Source organism: Rhinoderma darwinii, chromosome 2, assembly GCF_050947455.1.
Source record: "Rhinoderma darwinii isolate aRhiDar2 chromosome 2, aRhiDar2.hap1, whole genome shotgun sequence".
NCBI classification, from domain to species: domain Eukaryota; kingdom Metazoa; phylum Chordata; class Amphibia; order Anura; family Rhinodermatidae; genus Rhinoderma; species Rhinoderma darwinii.
In genome coordinates, this window is record NC_134688.1 from 120,476,697 (window position 1) to 120,496,590 (window position 19,894).

At 40.8% G+C, this 19,894-nt stretch overlaps 1 protein-coding gene across 2 annotated transcripts in view; it reads right to left on the minus strand.

Moving 5' to 3' along the window:
• ACVRL1 (activin A receptor like type 1) overlaps positions 1-19,894 on the minus strand; it is an 81,681-nt gene that overhangs the window by 44,947 nt on the left and 16,840 nt on the right. For both annotated transcript variants that reach the window (XM_075852238.1, XM_075852239.1), the window contains exons 2-3: positions 5,819-5,924; positions 54-287 (exon numbers count right to left, since the gene is read on the minus strand). In XM_075852238.1, the coding sequence (XP_075708353.1) occupies positions 54-287; positions 5,819-5,873 (289 nt within the window). In that variant the 5' untranslated portion in view covers positions 5,874-5,924. The remainder of the gene's footprint in view (positions 1-53; positions 288-5,818; positions 5,925-19,894) is intronic.

Below are 19,894 nucleotides of genomic sequence, written 5' to 3' on the forward strand. Positions count from 1 at the left end.
ATTTGACGTTTTAAGGATATCTACTGTTTCGGGCAATATGAGAGTTACTGTACCAGTTTTGAAGATGGTGATATTTTCATTGCAGAAATCGAAAAAACAGCACTGTACTCGTGTAATCTCTGTCTTGCTATAGCATTGCTCGTTTATACTGCTATTAAAACAGCCTCGGACTCTGTAGATATCTCCAGAGTCACTCAGTATCTCCTCTGTCACAAAGCATGTCCTTCCAACACAGGTCTTTTCCAAGCAGTGAGCCCCTTGACAGGTACAGTTGTAATAGAGAATATCTGTAAAGAAAGTAATAACAAAAGGTAGAAAAAAGATATCCAAAAAACCCAAAGATTTGTGTCTAGAATGCCACACGATGCCGTCCTAGTAACTTAAAGAGGCTCTGTCACCAGATTTTGCAGCCCCTATCTGCTATTGCAGCAGATAGGCGCTGCAATGTAGATTACAGTAACGTTTTTATTTTTAAAAAACGAGCATTTTTGGCCAAGTTATGACCATTTTTGTAGTTATGCAAATGAGGCTTGCAAAAGTCCAAGTGGGTGTGTTTAAAAGTAAAAGTCCAAGTGGGCGTGTATTATGTGCGTACATCGGGACGTTTTTAATACTTTTACTAGCTGGCCGTTCTGATGAGAAGTATCATCCACTTCTCTTCAGAACGCCCAGCTTCTGGCAGTGCAGACACAGCGTGTTCTCGAGAGATCACGCTGTGTCGTCACTCACAGGTCCTGCATCGTGTCAGACGAGCGGGGACACATCGGCACCAGAGGCTACAGATGAATCTGCAGCAGCATCGGCGTTTGCAGGTAAGTAGCTACATCGACTTACCTGCTAACGCCGATGCTGCTGCAGAATCAACTGAAGCCTCTGGTGCCGATGTGTCCTCGCTCGTCTGACACGATGAAGGACCTGTGAGTGACGTCACAGCGTGATCTGGCAGAAGCTGGGCGTTCTGAAGAGAAGTGGATGATACTTCTCATCAGAACGCCCAGCTAGTAAAAGTATTAAAAACGCCCCGATGTACGCACATAATACACGCCCACTTGGACTTTTACTTTTAAACACACCCACTTGGACTTTTGCAAGCCTCATTTGCAGAACTACAAAATTGGTCATAACTTGGCCAAAAATGCTCGTTTTTTTTAAAATAAAAACGTTACTGTAATCTACATTGCAGCGCCTATCTGCTGCAATAGCAGATAGGGGCTGCAAAATCTGGTGACAGAGCCTCTTTAACCCAAAAACTATGCAGGACATTGCAAGCACTTATCTGGGTATAAAGATCAAGTATAAAAGTATATGGTAAATTTATTTATAGATAATATGGTATGAAAATATATAATAATTTTATTTGTAGAAAAAAGAAGGAAATTTGGCGAACCAATTCCCATAAAAATTCCTTATACAGTAATAGAAACACAATTTAAAAACTACCTGGCCAGGAATAAATTTAGTTAGAGCAAGGAATTACAACCGTATATATATATATATATATATATATATATATATATATATATATATATATATATATATATATATATATATATATATACACACACACACGTAGATATATATAATATCAATTTGTGAAAATTTAGCCGGTTAATATAATAACCGGACAGGACAGGAAAATTCACTACAATCATTGGATGAAAAACTGCGATCACTTGGAAAATATATCTATATATAAATATGCGGAGTGATGATTTACTTCCGCCTCGGGGGATTACACTGATGTGTCGAATTTCAATTACCACGAGGGATGCAGCAGAGTGCTGTAACACACTTGAATGGAGTAGTTGAGTCTGAAGTTCTGATTGGTGAGTGAGGATATGCCAATGGATTTTACACCACTGCTGCATAAATGATTATAATGTAATCAGTTGTTTTTAATGTTTTTGTTATTATGTATTGTTATTCACGATGTCACATACACACTTCTGTATTTTCTGTATCATGTCTATGTTTATGATGATACCGTACACAATATATGATGTTTGTTTTCATACACTTTGTATTTGATTGTTTTATAATGAGACTAATTATGTAAAAGAGTCTCAAACATATATAAACTTGCTGAGTAGATGTGTCACTAGGCTTGATAAAGATCCTATTGTAGGATTGAAACGTTGCTGTTAGTTTGGATTGAATAAACCACCATTTTTTTCATGTTGGAGTGCTGCAAATTTTCTTCTGCTATATATATATATATATATATATATATATATACACTGAATAAAGTACAGTTGGATAGATCAGTAACTTGCTTCAGGTTGTAGAGCCGCGGGTTAATATCCTTTTAGGATTAAGTCCTGTTCCTCGTAAATAGCAGAGGTTAGTTCTCTTAATTTCAGGAACAAGGTTGTAAAATGCCAGCCAGTATAGTGCATAACAAACCAAGCGTGGTTTGTGGCATGGAGCTACAGGCAACCACGCCCGAAGGAAACGGTGTGATGACGTCTCTCACCACCGTACATATGTCTTACGCGTTTCATCCCAGCTGGGACTTCATCAGAGACGGTTATAAATAAATCTATTTCCCATATACTTTTATACTTGATCTTTATACCTAGATGAGTGCTTGCCATGTCCTGGATAGTTTTTTGGTTTATTGTTTTTTGTTTAAAGAAAGTAATAAGCCTTCAGATTCTTAAATTTGTGAGCCATCTGTAAAATACATGACGTGCCAGGTCGTAGTGTCCACACGCACACACACGCACACACACACACACACACACACACACACACGCACACACACGAATATGAAAAGGAATTGTCCAAATAGGGCATCCCCTCTAAGATAATTGTTTTGATGGAAATGTCTATTAGATTTTTTAAACTACTGATCGTTGGTCGGTGGTTTGAAATATTGTTGACTGTTACAGACAGAGAACATTGGAGAATGAAATCACTCATAAAGTCTCCTTTTGAAATGCCTAGTGCTATCTATTTTTGACTCTCTTGCTTTGACCTTACTGTTTATCCAAGTGTTGCTTGACATGGGATATGTCTGCCAGCTTCAGATGTTGAATGGACTTTGTCACCTCAGTTTTCCAACAGTATCTGTCACCACCTAAGCTAATATATATACTATCCATAGCATAAAAGTCCACTGTTAGGGCTAAGATCTAAAGGCTCTGCAGTTTATACTGTTCTGTGTCTGAAGCAGTCTGCTCTTAAAGGGAAGGTGTCATGAATTATTTTTTTTATCATATTGCTTTTAATATGTTAACATAAATTTTATTTATTTGTGTTCTCGTGTTCTACTTTTTACTTTGTTCTTACTTTTACTTCTCTATGGGGGCCGCCATTTTTTTTAAAATCTCTGTATGTGTCGATTAACGACACATACAGAGATGGAATACGGCACATACAACCCCATAGAGAATGCGAACAGGAGCCATTCCATTCTCAGAAGCGTACGCCGTCTGTGTGGGAACTGCGCATGCGCCACACCCACACAGACCAAAACAAAGCTCGTTCGCAGAGCGAAATCCGGCGCCATTTTCAGGTGGGCCGGAAGCCGCTGCCGGACAGTAAGATGACGACTTCCGGCCGCGGCTTCCGGCCATATGTTCAAGGAAGCGAAGGTGCAAGGAAAAGGTGCATAGACCAGCGGAGGCGGCGACGGCAGGTAATTTATGTTCGTGTATGTGATGTGTGTATTATGTTCGTGTGATACTTTCTGCTCAGCACTGTATCTAATCCTACTACACTGTGCAGTCGCTCAGAAAATGGCGGCACACAGTGTAGGAGGTTTGAAGATTCAAACCCCTCCTTCTCTTGGCACTAGCCAGAAGAAGGGATGGGGGATTGTGTGAGGACACTAGAGAGAGTGTGTCTACCCCAAATCTGCAGCATAAAGCAATGAGGCTGCTTTACCACATTGACCATGCTACAATTTTGGGTACTGCTCCCTCTAGTGACCAGCACATGGATATGTTAAAAATTAGAATCTAATTTATATTTCCTGACTTGTGAAAAAATTAAAAAAAATAAAACAATGTGTAATCACTTAAATAATAATTGTTTAACTAAAAAAATAAAAAAAATTCTAACAACACATTCCCTTTAAATGTCATATTGTGGGTAAGCTATTGGTTCTTCAGCATTGGGCCATCATTAGGGTCCTTATTACAGCCGCAAGCCTACAACACCCTGACCCACCGCACTGTTTTACTGAACTGAAATCAGATAACTTTAGGCTAGATTCCCACGTAGTCTAAACACTGCAACGGAATTCTGTGCGGAAATTCCGCAGCATTTACAGTAGCAGCAAAGAGGATGAGATTTAGAAAATCTCATGCCCACGTTGTGGAAAGAAAACACAGCAAAAACTTTCATAAATGTAAATTTATGCTGCATTTTCGTTGCTTTTCTGTTGCGGCTTGTACCCATTGAATTAAATGGGGATATTAAAACGTTTCATCCCATGTGAATTTTGCAGCCAATCACAGGCTGCAACGGTCACATGGGCTGCAGCGTCATCCCAGGGGGCCGGACTGCACGACCACTAAGGTTAGTATGAATGTTTTTGGTTTATTTTTAGTGCTGCTTTCTGCAGTGGAAATTCCGCCTAAAAAACTGCACCACAATCTGGTGCGGATTTTCGGACTGGAATGTGCTGCAGGTTCTAGGTCGGACATGCTGTGTAGTTTTACACTGCATATCCGACCCCTGCGAACCTGGTTTTAGATTTCATTACAGATCTAAATTTGTTTGCACATAACTGGGAGGAGTTTGGGTGTTTCGGATGTAATATGGACACTAAAATGTGGCTAAAACCAGAGCCTATGATTATATGTAATTCAAGTTTTATAATTTTATAATGAAAAATTATACAAAGAGGGAAAGGGTTCGTCCGGGACCCCAGTTGATCAGAATAACAATGGTGCTGCGACACTCCTGCAATCAGTCCCCTTAATTTTTTACAAGTCACAGCGACTCATTCTGTGCTGCAGACCCTTCATTGTCTTGATCAGTGGGGATCCCGGAGGTCACACCTTCTTGTGTTGTAGGGCAATACTATGCGCATTCAATTTTTTTCCCCAAAGGCATATATCCCACTTTCCCCCTAGCTAAAATAATTTCCCTATTATAATTATGTATGCTATACCGCTAAACATATAGATAATGTAAAAAAAAAAAAAACTATTGTAAAATGATTAAAATGATTACTATAATACACCAGACTGGTAAATGCAGTAAAGATCATACACAGTTTTCTGACCAGTCATCTTTGGCTCCTCTCCCTTACACCACATACCCCAATGTAGACCCCCCCCCCATGACAGCGACAATATACCTTATGGCAGCCACAATGCTATCAATGATCGCCGCAAAGTCCCTTATGCCAGGCAAGTTGACTCTAAAGCCAGACACAATGCCACCTGAGATGACCACAATGCCACCATGACATCCACAATGACCCTTATGCGAGCCATAATACCCACATGCCAGTCACAATACCTTACATAAAATCCCCTAAAACAACAAGAAAGCACCAACCTAATGAGCCCAGTCTGCGCTGACCTCCTGCAGCTACTCCCATCTCTGCAGCTGCTTTGCGCTAGTTTTCAAATGAAAGTGGGGCCTGAAAGTCTCCCCTTATTGCAGGTGTCGCCCGGGAGACACCCCAGTTATTTCGGTATTTAGCAGTATAAGAAAGCTGTCACCTATCTTTCAATGCCTACCATCTAATGATAATGAGACGACACTGCTGACCATGTCCCTAAAAAGTAAGCTTCAAAAGACACTGTACTCCAATGGCTAGTGGAGGAATTGGGATATTTTAGAAATGTATTTTACTTACCCGTTGCAGAAGTAACAATTGCCAGTGAAAGCACCCAAATGTTTCTTTGTAGCATTTTGCCGGGCTTATTTTTGTACTTGCTCAGCCGTGGTCAAGAGAGCTTATCCTGCATGAAAAAAAATATACATTTCTCATTATCATTCTACTGGCCTAAATAAAATGAGAATATTTCAATACTTTGCTCAGGGATTAAGTAATCGATGGTTGAGCTAGAAAATAAAGATTTCATGATGTATGAGAAACACTGCCAAGTTTCCTTTACCCAATTATTTTGTAAAATCGTTGGATTCACATAGAGACACTTATTTGTTTAATTGCACCCTAAATGAAAATTTTAATTTGTGTTCTTCGTCAGGAAGGAAGTCATTAAAAAATACTGTTTCATAATTGTGCCTTCTGTTCCCTTCTGCAAAACAACTGTTGTCTGCTGCCCTGGTTCCTGGCACACTACAGTCCTTATCCCACTCATTGATTCTGGGTTTGGTCCATGAGACAAAAAACCAAGAGAAGCAGGTGTGCCAGATCTGTCAGTATGAGGGTATGTGCACACGCTTACTAAAAAACATGTGAAAATACAGAGCTGTTTTCAAGGGAAAATAGCTCCTGATTTGCAGCCGTTTTTTGCGGCATTTTTTACGGCCGTTTTTGGAGCTGTTTTTCTATAGCGTCAATAAAAAACGGCACCAAAAACGGCTCAAGAAGTGACATGCACTTCTTTTTCGCGGGCGTTTTTTTTTACGTGGAAATTTTTAAAAACGGCCGCGTAAAAAAAAAAAACCCCATCGGAACAGAATGCCATTTCTCCCATTGAAATCAATGGGCAGATGTTTGGAGGCGTTCTACCTCCGATCTTTCTGCCGTTTACGACCCGAAAAACATCTGAAAGTAAGCTGTGTGAACATACCCTTATTTGTCAGTGGAAAATAGCACAATCTCTCGACAGATGATACAGTTTATAATATTAATTTGAGGTAAATTTCATATGGGAACGTTTAACCCCATTTTTCTACATTACCTGTTCACTGTTGCTTTGTGGTGTGAAGGGAACTGCTCTTTCCAGTAAATAAGTCTCAATAAGATTTCCTCAATTATCTTTCTCATATCAAGTCTCACACTGACTTTAACAAAGTTAGACCCTGTGCTGATTACCAAATAGATGACTTTGTTGGCTAATACGATTACAATATGCCGTATGAGTCAGATATAATAAACTGTGGCTACGTACAGGCAGATCACTCATTGACACCTACGTATAGTAAGACATCTGCCAGTCTTCATATTTCTAAAAGCACAAAAAAGCGATCACTTGGGCACTGAAGCAATGAATTTACTGCTAAAATGATTTTCTGCCTTGACTTTTTGGAATTTAGCAGTGACCATTTGTTGCCTGAATGTAGTTTTTAGAGAGAAATCTGAGGTGCAGGGTCGTATACACCAGGAAGATCTTGCTGACATGGACTGTTATCGTCAAACAGATGCCAAAAGGATGACCAGTATAATGTTGTGATCCCACAGACTCGATTTTATTAAAAATTGAAAAAAACTGTATACACAATTTTTTTATAGCATGCGGCATATTTATTTAAATGACAGTCAATGGCAGAATTTGCAACTGTTTAGACCAGGGGTGGGCAAACTTTTTGACTCGCGGGCCACAATGGGTTCTAAAATTTGACAGAGGGGCCGGGCCAGGAGCATTTGGAGGGAGTGTTTGGGCCGGATATACTAAAGCATTAAATGTAGTGTGTGCAAACCTCATAGCACAGTAAGAACACTACAACCCAATTTATTAACTGTCTTTCAAATGTGAAAAATAGCCCTTATCAGTTAATAAATTTGTCTCAAGGAATATGCAAGATATGGCATTTACATACTATTTCGCAGATACTGGGAGGAGGAAATGTAAATAGATTAAAATAACATACGCACTGTGATTTATCAAGAAAAAAGTTCTGTTGACTCTGTAAATTAGCTGCCAACCTCTGAGCAGTAGCCGCCCGTTCTTGTGTTGACTGCTTGCTAGCATAGTTTGCATGCTTCGTGGCAAAGTGACGGCTGATATTGTACTCTTTGAAAACCGAAGGGCTTAATGGTGACGTGAAACGAAGTGAAAATTAAAGTGAAATAAAGAGAGATACGCGCCACATTAACCCCTTAATGACCGGGCCATTTTGCACGTTAATGACCAAGGATTATTTTTTGTTTTTTCATGGTCGCATTCCAAGAGTCGTAACTTTTTTTTTATTACGTCGACATAGCCGTATAAGGGCTTGTTTTTTGCGGGACGAGTTGTATTTTGTAATTGCACCATTTTTAGATGCTTACAATATATTGATTAACTTTTATTAACTTTATTTTAGGAGAGAATTGAAAATAAGCAGCTATTCCAGCATTAATTTTCACGTTATAAATTTATGCCCTTTACTATGCAGCATAAATAACATGTTACCTTTATTCTACGGGTCGGCACGATTACGAGGATACCAAATATGTAAAGGTTTTATATGTTTTCCTATGTTTGCACAATAAAAACCCTTTTAGAAAAAAATTACTTGTTTTTGCATCGCCGCGTTCCAAGAGCCGTCATTTTTTTATTTTTCCGTCGATGTGACCGTATGTGGGCTTGATTTTTGCGGGCCAATGCGTAGTTTTCATTAGTACTATTTTGGGGTACATAGGACTTATAGATTAACTTTTATTTTATTTTTTATGGGGGGAATGGGAGAAAAGAGAGAATTTTGCCGTTGTTTTTTGCGGGTTTTTTGGACGCCGTACATCCGGCGGTTTCATTAATGTGTTCATTTTATTGGTCAAGTTGTTATGATCGCGGGGATACCATATATGTGTATGTGTTATTTGTTTTGACACTTTTACTGAATAAAACCACTTTTTGGGCAAAAAAAGTAGTTTTATTTGATTTTGACTGTAATTATTTTATTTTTTTTCAACAAACTTTATTTAACTGATTGACATTTTTTTTTTAAGTCCCACCAGGGGACTTCACTATGCGATGTGCCGATCGCATATATAATGCTTTGGTATACTTAGTATACCAAAGCATTATTGCCTGTCAGTGTAAAACTGACAGGCAACCTGTTAGGTCATGCCTCCGGCATCGCCAAACAGGCAGTTGCGGAAGACAGACCTGGGGGTCTTTGTTAGACCCCCGGCTGTCATGGAAACCCGACGGCGACCCGCGATTTGTTTGCGGGGGCGCCGATCGGGTGACAGAGGGAACTCCCTCCCTCTGTCAAACACATTAGATGCCGCTGTCACTATTGACAGCGGCATTTAATGGGTTAAACTGCCGGAATCGGAGCGCGCTTCGATTCCGGCAGTTGCAGCAGGAGCCAGGCTGTGTATAACAGCCGTGCTCCTGCCGCTGATCGCGTGGGTACACTGGCAGTACCCGCGCCATCACAGGACGGATATATCCGTCCTCCTGCGCGAACTAGCAGCTGCTGAGGACGGATATATCCGTCCTTCGGCGTTAATTAACAACGGTCAATGTGTTTTGAGTGCGCCATCTATTGGGAAAACGTGGGCATTGCAGGGAAAGGGGAAAAAAAAGGAGGTTTTTACTATGATTTGGACAAGTTCGGCGGGCCGGATTAAAAAGCCTAACGGGCCGTATGTGGCCCGCGGGCCGTAGTTTGCCCATGTCTGGTTTAGACGCACGTCTGGGCATATGTAAGGCGAGAGAGCTTCAAGAAAACATAATTGTCTATGGAAATATACACAACTTGATATACTTTGTGCGCCAGTTCCTTGTCATTTCTATGATCTCTACTTGGCGTCAGTGAATGAAAATATCCTTGTTTAAATAGTCAGCAGCTGAAAATCCATGCAGTCTATTCAATCTTTTGGGATCTTAAGGGTATGTTCAAACAGGGCAGGGCTGATATGCTGCGTAAAAGTACACAGTGTATCCGCCCTGGACCCCGCAGGGAATTTCGACCAAAAAACTGCACCAAATTGTGATGCAGTACTTCAGGTGGAATTTCCCATAATTGGCCGCAGCAGTCACATGGGATGAAACGACATCCCAGGAGGCTGGCCTGGACGGAGAAGAATAGAGAGCAGGGTAAAATTCAATGGGGAAAACCCGCAACAGAAAGGCAGTGATTCTGAAGCATAAATTAACATACTGCGGATAAAAAAACAAATCGCAGGTCAATTTATGAACATTCATTTCTGCATAGTATTTACGCAGCATGTGGATGAGATTTAGGCTGGGTTCACACAACCTATTTTCAGGCGTAAACGAGGCGTATTATGCCTCGTTTTACGCCTGAAAATAGGGCTACAATACGTCGGCAAACATCTGCCCATTCATTTGAATGGGTTTGCCGACGTACTGTGCAGACGACCTGTTATTTACGCGTCGTCGTTTGACTGCTGTCAAACGACGACGCGTAAATTGTCTGCCTCGGCAAAGAAGTGCAGGGCACTTCTTTGCAACGTAATTTGAGCTGTTCTTCATTGAACTCAATGAAGAGCAGCTCAAGATATACGAGCGTCACAGACGCCTCGTATATTATGAGGAGCTGCTTTTACGGCTGAAACGACGCAGCTGTTTTCTTCTGAAAACAGGCTGTCATTTCAGCCGTAAATGACAGCTAGCGTATGAACATACCCTTACTCAAATCTCATCCACTCTGCTGATACTGTATTACACTGCAGATTTTCCGCAATTAAATACGTTGCAGAAAAATCTGCAGTATTTACTCTACGTGTGACCATACCCTAACGGTGCAAAGTCATGACCATTTTACTTACACTTTAGGCCCTTTTACACGGGACAACTATCGGGCAAACAGGGCAATGAACAGTTGATGAATGAGCAAACGCTCGTTCATCGGCTGTTTGTATTGTTTAAAGCAGCCTAAAATATTATCGTTGATGAATGAAGCAAACGAGCGCCGATCAACGAGCTGTTTCGCTGATCGGCAGTCATTTACACGGCCCACGTCGGGCCCTGTAAGAGGACACTTATACTTGGCAAGCAAACTATCAAGACATGAGAGAGATATGTGCAGCTGATGTATTTAGATCAAAAGATTGCCTAGACTGAATACAATTGTAGCATTGTAGATGTTCCTTTTTTGTTATTTACACCATGTGCTGCTCAGATTTTATCATCTGGGAAAAACTTTAGAGCAGACCATGTGATTTCCTTAATGATGCCCCTAAATAGATTTACTAAACTGGACACTGAAATCCAGACATACGTGAATAGTTTGAATAATTCAAACACTAAAATACAGTTTCTGCAGACATATGACCTTTATAATACAAACAACAACATCAGTGCCCATGGAATAGATGTAGTTTTATTAATTCCCATATAACAGTGTCAGACATATCAGTGGCCACATAATAGTACATTCGTTCCCTATGAGGGACATTTGGTGCTAGCCACATTGCACACTTCTGGTTTGACAACAGTCTCAGACCAGTTTATAAAAAAAGACAAGCACAAATATATTGTATGATACATATGTGTCCTTCCTTACCTTTCCTTTTATCTCAACATATCCTGAAATGTGTTTCGCAAGATGACTAGCTTTCAAAAAAAAACAACAACAAAATTTTGCGATACTCTTTCACGAAATGTCTATGCCATATGTGTGGCCACCCAGTGGTTTAGATGTGAATTGCAGCCTGTCAAAGATTTGGCTAGCATGTCATGATATTGGATTGAAATGGTTTCATGATAAATTGGAGTCCTTAACTAAAAATTCAAGCAAAAGTAAGGGTGGACACATCTCTAGTTCACCACGGTATAGAATTTAAAGAATAACCAGCTAAAGCAGTGGTCCCAAACACTCGTTTTCCAGCACGCATTAAAATAGCGTTACAAATTGACTGAACAAAATCAGAACTCTACTACATCATTAGATATTCACAATGTCTGGAAGTGACATATCACTGGCAATAAGCAGTAAAAGAAGATTTGAGCAATGCCAGGTAGCTCACCCTCATTGGTCACCTACTTTCAAATAACTATTTAGTCTGACCTTGGAGCTGTAGTCACTAGCGGGTACCTCAGCAAGTATATTACGACTGGCCCCTCCTTGCTGTTGATGACAGCAATGGTTCCTGTAAGGGCATGGCTAGACGTGGCGTATTTCTGCCGACACTGTCCGCATCAATGCCGCACATAATATGCGTTGCAGATTCTGTTGCGGCTTTGCCTAAATGTGCAGGAAATTGATGCGGATTAGCCGTTGCGTATTCAGGTGAAGAGTACATCCTGCTCTCTTTTAAAACATTGAACATTGAAGTCAATGGAGAAATTCCGCAATGAGTCCGCAACATGTCCGCAACAGCCAGTGTATGCTGCGGACACCAAATTCCGCACCGCAGCCTATGGTCCGCAGCGGAGTTTTCCTCCATGTGTGCACAAATCTAACTAAAAAGGTGTGGAAACCAATGGAGAAAATGTCTGCTGCGGATTTCCTCAGCGGAATGGCCGCAGTGAAATTCCAGAGCAATTCCGCCACGTCTGGCCATGCCCTAATAGTGGCCATAGTCCAGCGTTTGCGAGCAACATTGTACTCAGTGTGTCATGGAGAGCTTCCAAAGCATAGATTCCTCCTCTGTAACCACTATAGCTATGCCAATGTGTGAATTCAGGTGCCTTTATTACCATGATTGTAACCCAGTATTCCACCAAAAATATTAATTCAGCATTATATTATTTATCCTGCATAGTTTATATGGCACCCAAATTATAATTCACCAGCCAAATACAGCTATAGCAGATGGAATGTTTTAGGTGCAGCAAAATGGGAATAAAATTACCTGAAAATGCAAGGGTCCAAACCAGGTGCTCTAAGGAAGAGGGTTAAACAGAAGTCCTTGTTGTGACTACTGTAGAACTAGACTGGGCTAGTTGTCTCAGAAAGCTATTTGTAAATTCACTTTACAGTAAGTACTGTATACTATGTCAGTGCTATAGACAGTACCTAAAAAGTAATGATGATGATGAAGAAAATTATGCTGATAATTATAATACCAACACAAAGATAATGCTTCTCTCTATTTTTCTTGAGCTATTTATGTAAAAGACAATGAGGCTCCATGTGGGCAGAGTGCTGAAAATTTTGGAGGAAGTCAAACTTCCCTTTTCAGAGCCTTGCCTAAGAAACGTGCTTGGGTTTTCTTTCATTACCAGAATTTGTTTCTTAAAACTAAGGACAAAACAAAACCCTTTTTTCCTGGTGCCAACGCGCACCGAAGGACGTGGCAACAAAAGCTAAGAAGTCATGAGACATGTACTGATATATGATGTTATTGACTCACAAAAGAGACTAGGAATTCACCAGGATACGTATGCTCCCTTATATATGTTTTTATCCGCAATGGTCCCTATCGTGAGGATAGTTTTCCATTATAACTTGTGGGGCTAGGGCGTACCTGAAATTCCTTGGGCCTTGTTTATAGCAGTCTGTGGTCCATCACAGTACTTGGAAATGACAGCTTTTGGATGGTCCAGCAACACAAGTTCAAAGCAATTGTAAATTCCCCACAGCTTCCAGGTTAAATTATATTATTATAGAAACACTCTAGCATCTAATGGTAATGGTTCCAATAAGGATGAAGTCACAGATTTTATTGCAGCAATTTCTGCCACTGAAAATCTGTTTCCTTCATCTGAATGGAACTTGCAGAAATCCATCCACCTGCCGCAGAAACAACCACATTCAGAATGGAACTGATTTTTACAATCTGCCATGTGTGACTGCACACTAGGGCCACTTTCACATGTCAGTATTTAGGTCAGTATTTTGCTTCAGTATTTATAAGCCAAGGTCAGGAGTGGAACCTGCACAGAGAAAAAGTATAATGGAAAGTTTTACACCTCTTCCGTGTTTTGTAACCACTCCTGGTTGTGTCTCACAAATACAGATGCAAAATCTGACCTAAATACTGCCGTGTGAAAGATAGATAGATAGATAGATAGATAGATAGATAGATAGATAGATAGATAGATAGATAGATAGATAAGACATGCTGCATGGAGAGAATATCTCCGTACATTCGGAATGCAATGGAGCATATAGAGAATAAGCTTCAAATGACTCTGGATGAAGGGTCAGCCCTATTCCGGGTTCATACAAAACAGAAGAAGGCCTAAGAGCTGTAATATATGCAATTTTCCCACATCTGAATCCCTGGTAAATGGTAGATGTAACGTCCATAGCCGCAGACCGTCGTTCTGACTTACCCCTTGACGGCCGCGGCCATGGACGTGTGAGTGCTGGGCAGCATCTCCCTCCTGAGAGACGCCAGCACTGACTTCTGCTTCGATATGCTGGTTCCCTTAGGGTGCAAGCCCATGATCACCCTGGACTATAAAAAGGGCTCTGCCCTTTCACTCATTGCTTGAGCGTTGTTGTGTTTACCCATGTTAGTCTTAGCTAATTTGTCCCTTAGTGTTATCCTGTTCCCGTTGTTCCCGTGCCCTGCTACCTGTATCCTGTATCCCGTGCTATACTGGTTCCTGTGCCTTAGAGTGTTGGAGTCGTGTTGTGCCAACTGTCACGCCTGCTCTCCCACACCTTGTCTGGTGTCATCTGTTTTCAAGTTCATCTGTGCCTAGCCTCCGCTACTGTCTGGACTATCAATGGTACTCTTGTACTAGGACTGTTGTTTAGCCAGCTGCTACTCTGCTACGGCGGTGCGGCCTAGTGGGTCCACATACCCACGCATCGTGACAGTAGGAATGATGTGAGGTAAATACGTTTGGGTGAATTTGCTTTTGTTATGTTTCCTCAAAAGTAAAATGAAGCTTTCCTGTAACACAGTTTTCACAGGATGATGCTACACATGGAGACACGCAATGTGCATTACTCTAACTAGCCTATTTATTGACAGTTTCCAGTTGCTTACATTGTGGTAACATAATCCACTCCACTGTTCACAACTAGTGCTTACTCACATCAGTCCCTGACTAGTCCCAGACTCCCATACTGCGGCTAGTATCATACAAAGCCATTTTTTCTATCAGTATGTTTTTGGAGTGTGGAAAATCCGTACAAACATGTAGAGTAGATACAAACTGCATGCCGATGTTTCCAGAGGTCATATCCAAACCTACGACCTCAGTACAATAAGTCAACAGTGCTGACATTTGCGCCACCATGCTGCTTTAGGGTGTCAGATGGTAGTTTTTTTCAGTGAAAATTCCTATTATTATTTATATCGAATGGATCTATAACAATAGCACTCAGAATTGAGTATATAAATATACATATTAGTAGCTAAACTATGTGATGATGTCATCAGCTGGCAGACATGTTGCTTACATGCTTAGTCTGCTGGACGTCCTTATCACCTCCATCTACAGACAAACATAACAGCCCCAGTCTGCACAAAAAAAGCCATGAGGGAGCTGACAATATGTACTGTAGTATTTGTACATTGCAAAGCCCACTGCAAGAATGGAAATGTAGACAGACCCACCCTAGTGTGCTAGAATAAGAGAATGGCCGTACCAAAGTATTTGTAAATGAAAAAAGTATTGTTTAAAACGTATGAAAAAAAGTCTAGATGTCCAAGGCTTCCTGGTATTGAATTGAGGCACCCGCCTGTCTCTGGGGAAGCAAGTTCAGGAATCAAGATTGTTTAGATTTTGGCAGTGATGGAGAATTTCAGTCACGCACTCTGAACTGCTCTGAATCTGAGCAGAAGCAGGAAAATATGGTTAACCCTGTACGTTCAGGCCTCACAAGTATTTAAAGGCACACTTACAGCACAATTATCTTCTAAGTTGATGACAAGCGAGCGACCATCATGAGCGAGCGACCATATATGACACTACAATGAAACTAATAAGGCATCAGTAACATGATATGACCAAGCAGAACATGCGCACGTAGATGACAGGATGATGTATTGATCTGCCTACCCCGATCAGCTGTTTCCCATGCATTTAAGTCAATGTAATCACAACCTTCAAAAATAAGTGATTAAAGCCAGAGATACAGAGGAATGACTTCAGAGCAGTCATTTTTATATTATTCCCACAATCCCGGCCGTGTTTAGAATATTACTGCTGCTCAGATTGTTCTTGTAGCAAGCTGTGTTATTGCTAGCTCTTGGCTCCAGTCCCATCCAAATCATATCTCCCATGTAATGAATTAAATATGGTACGTCTGTTGTATGCAAAGGCTCACATAGTTCCTACATACCAAAAAAAGGCAGATAGGTCATTAAACAAGTCTAGCCCCATATTTAGGCTCCTCAGAGATTAAGCTTTAATCGTTTCGGTGTTATTTCTACTGTCATTTAGGACATTGCAGATTCTGTAAGATGTTTATGTAAAATTCCAAAATCTGTGTTCATTTTAAATTATATTTATCATAATTAGTTGCATATTTCGTTCCAAATCTATTCAAACATTGCTTGTAGACTTAGGCCTTATTCAGACGTGGGGGAACTCGGACGTGAAAAACGGCAGTTTTTCACATCCGCGTTGCCCGTGTGCGGGTCCCGTTTTCACGGATCCCCATAGACTTGAGTCTATGAAGAGATCTGTGAAAACGGAAGAAAATAGAACATGTTCTATTTTTCAATAGATACTTCACACGGTCCGTTGAAACAACGGCCGTGTGAACAGCCCCCATTGAAATACATGCGTCTATGTGATGGTCGTTGTTGTAACGGCCATCACACGAACTTATTCTACGTCTGAATAAGGCCTTATCTGACATTATAATAAAATGACATAGATATGGGGACTCATCTCTAAAAAGTGCTGGTGGTGGGCAATGTTGTATACTTATTCCATATACATAAGCAGCATGCAACATATTTCATTGGGTTGGGGCATGGTCATTGTATGACATATGATAAAACGTTTTTTGATAGATACACAAAAATATTGGAAATGTACATAAGTGGATTCTTGTGTGATATATCCCTGACTGACACTTTATCTAGATATATAGATAGATTTATAAAATGAATCAGAGATTGATGATGGGAGGCCAGCCCTTCCTATGCCGAAGACTGAAAAAAATCTCAACAACAATTGACACAAAACAGAAGAAAATTTTGAACCTTTCAGGATATTTTCAGATATGATGGCGGCAATTATCATCACTTGTAAGTGATTGCTACAGATCATTAAAACATTTTGACATGTAGTAACTAGCATTTGGAAATAACAAAAAATCTAATCTCAGTGTGTAAAGCTGTCCTTAGTAGATCCATATGATCCTTTTTTGCATATGGGGGTGTTGTATTTATAGAACACTCGTACAGTGTTGTGTGACTATAGTGTCTGAGCTTCATAGCTGAATTACAATTGATAAGGCTTTTGTGTATATATAAAATTGTAGTAAGTGCTATTTCCATCTCAGTATTGTGGCATGAGCCAAAGTTAAAGCATTGCGACACCAGCAGAAAATATCACATTCCAAAAGATATTTTTGTTACTGATATCATCTTCTGTCTGTTTTACACATAAAAAATGGCAATGTCACTGGACAACTTGTTACACAGTAACAAGTTATACTTTAGACTTCAGGAGGGATAAAGTTTGGAAAGAGGATATAGGAGGGGATTTAGAGTCAAGAACAGGTACATGAAAGTATTAATTTCATTTTACCAATCCGAGAAAAATCGGATAATAACAGTTAAGCTGGCCCTACATTTTAGATAGCTGTCGGCCGAACGGTTGTTCAGCCGACAGCTATCCCTCCCGACTTCCCCATACACATGTATGCCTGGCCGAGCGTTCATGTGTTCTCAGAGAGAAAGCTGCTGTCAGACTTGAAATTCAACATGCCCGACCCTTCTTTCTCCCAACATCTGCCATGGAGGGGGAGTCGGGAGGACACCATACACATTAGCCGGCCGGTCCCGCAGAAATCGGCGCGTTCGGCCGACATACATCTAATGTGTATGGCTAGCCTTAGTCTATATATAACAAAAAAAACGGAAGAACGGTATGTTACCCACTGTTTCCACACTTTTTGAAATATATGAAGAGTCTGAGTTTCCCAGGCCGATAATTCCTTCATATAATAAACGTGATCAGCTTTATGGAGCCAACGTGCTAAAGAAGGAGGGATCGATTATTCCACTTCAGGGGAATCCTAGTCTTAGCTGCCAACGAAAGTATGAAAAAAAAATTCAGTTGTATTTTGTCATGGGTGGGAGGTGGATGTTTTCATTAGAAGAATTATCGGCGTGGGAGACGTACTAAAAGAGAATATCTTCTGAATAAGAGATATGACCTCTGTCCAAAAAGGCTTGAAGTTTAGACAGAGCCACCACATATGGTGGTTATTTCCGAGTTCTTCTAGACACCGCTAAGGGTATGTTCACACGTACACGTTCGATACGCCTGAAATTACGGAGCTGTTTTCAGGAGAAAACAGCTCCTGAATTTCAGACGTAATGGCATGTGCAGGCGTTTTTCGCAGCGTCCATTACAGATGTAATTGGAGCTGTTTTTCTATGGGGTCAATGGAAAACGGCTCCAATTACGTCCCAAGAAGTGACATGCACTTCTTTGATGCGGGCGTCTTTTTTACGCGCCGTCTTTTGACAGCGGCACGTAAAATAAATGACCGTCGGCACAGTACATCGTAAAACCCAATCAAATGAATGGGCAGAGGTTTGCCGGCGCTTTGGAGCCGTATTTTCTGACGTAATTCGAGGTTAAAACGCCCGAATTACGTCCGTAAATAGGTCGTGTGAACCCAGCCTGACAGTTGTTTCAGTTTAAAGAGGCTCTGTCACCAGATTTTGCAACCCCTATCTGCTATTGCAGCAGATCGGCGCTGCAATGTAGATTACAGTAACATTTTTATTTTTAAAAAACGAGCATTTTTGGCCAAGTTATGACCATTTTTGTATTTATGCAAATGAGGCTTGCAAAAGTACAACTGGGCGTGTTGAAAAGTAAAAGTACAACTGGGCGTGTATTATGTGCGTACATCGGGGCGTTTTTACTTCTTTTACTAGCTGGCCGTTCTGACGAGAAGTATCATCCACTTCTCTTCAGAATGCCCAGCTTCTGGCAGTGCAGACAGCGTGTTCTCGAGAGATCACGCTGTGACGTCACTCACAGGTCCTGCATCGTGTCGGACGAGCGAGGACACATCGGCACCAGAGGCTACAGATAATTCTGCAGCAGCATCGGCGTTTGCAGGTAAGTCGATGTAGCTACTTACCTGCAAACGCTGATGCTGCTGCAGAATCAACTGTAGCCTCTGGTGCCGATGTGTCCTCGCTCGTCTGACACGATGCAGGACCTGGGGAAGTGACGTCACAGCGTGATCTGCAAGAAGCTGGGCGTTCTGAAGAGAAGTGGATGATACTTCTCGTCAGAACGCCCAGCTAGTAAAAGAAGTAAAAACGCCCCGATGTACGCACATAATACACGCCCAGTTGTACTTTTACTTTTCAACACGCCCACTTGGACTTTTGCAAGCCTCATTTGCATAAATACAAAAATGGTCATAACTTGGCCAAAAATGCTCGTTTTTTAAAAATAAAAACGTTACTGTAATCTACATTGCAGCGCCGATCTGCTGCAATAGCAGATAGGGGTTGCAAAATCTGGTGACAGAGCCTCTTTAATCTGTTAGTTTTTTTAAAATCTGGTTGGAGTAAGGTACCACATTGATATAATTTTAACTGAATGGTGAAGCAGCGAGACACACTCTTTGATACCGTCTTTAATGTCTTCACTTATTTTAATTACACTTTTACTTCATGCAATGTAGGCTAGCTGTAATTTTCAGATTTTATTATGGGTATGTTAATCCTTGAACATCATTTTACGAAGTATGTAGGTAAAATCTACAAAAAAGTTTAGTATCTTTGTATATAGATTACATTTCTTACCTTGCACTGATCCTGAGTTTTAGGCTCTATTATTATAGTTTACTACTCCATTCAAAAATAATGTTTATTGGAAACTGACAAGGTTGTCAACAGGCACATCCCTAACAGCTTAGCTGAACATCTATAAGGCAGCGTGAGAGTAAAGGTCATCTTACGCTGCTCGTCCTGGGCCGTGTAAATGATCGCTGATCAACAAGACAGCTCGTT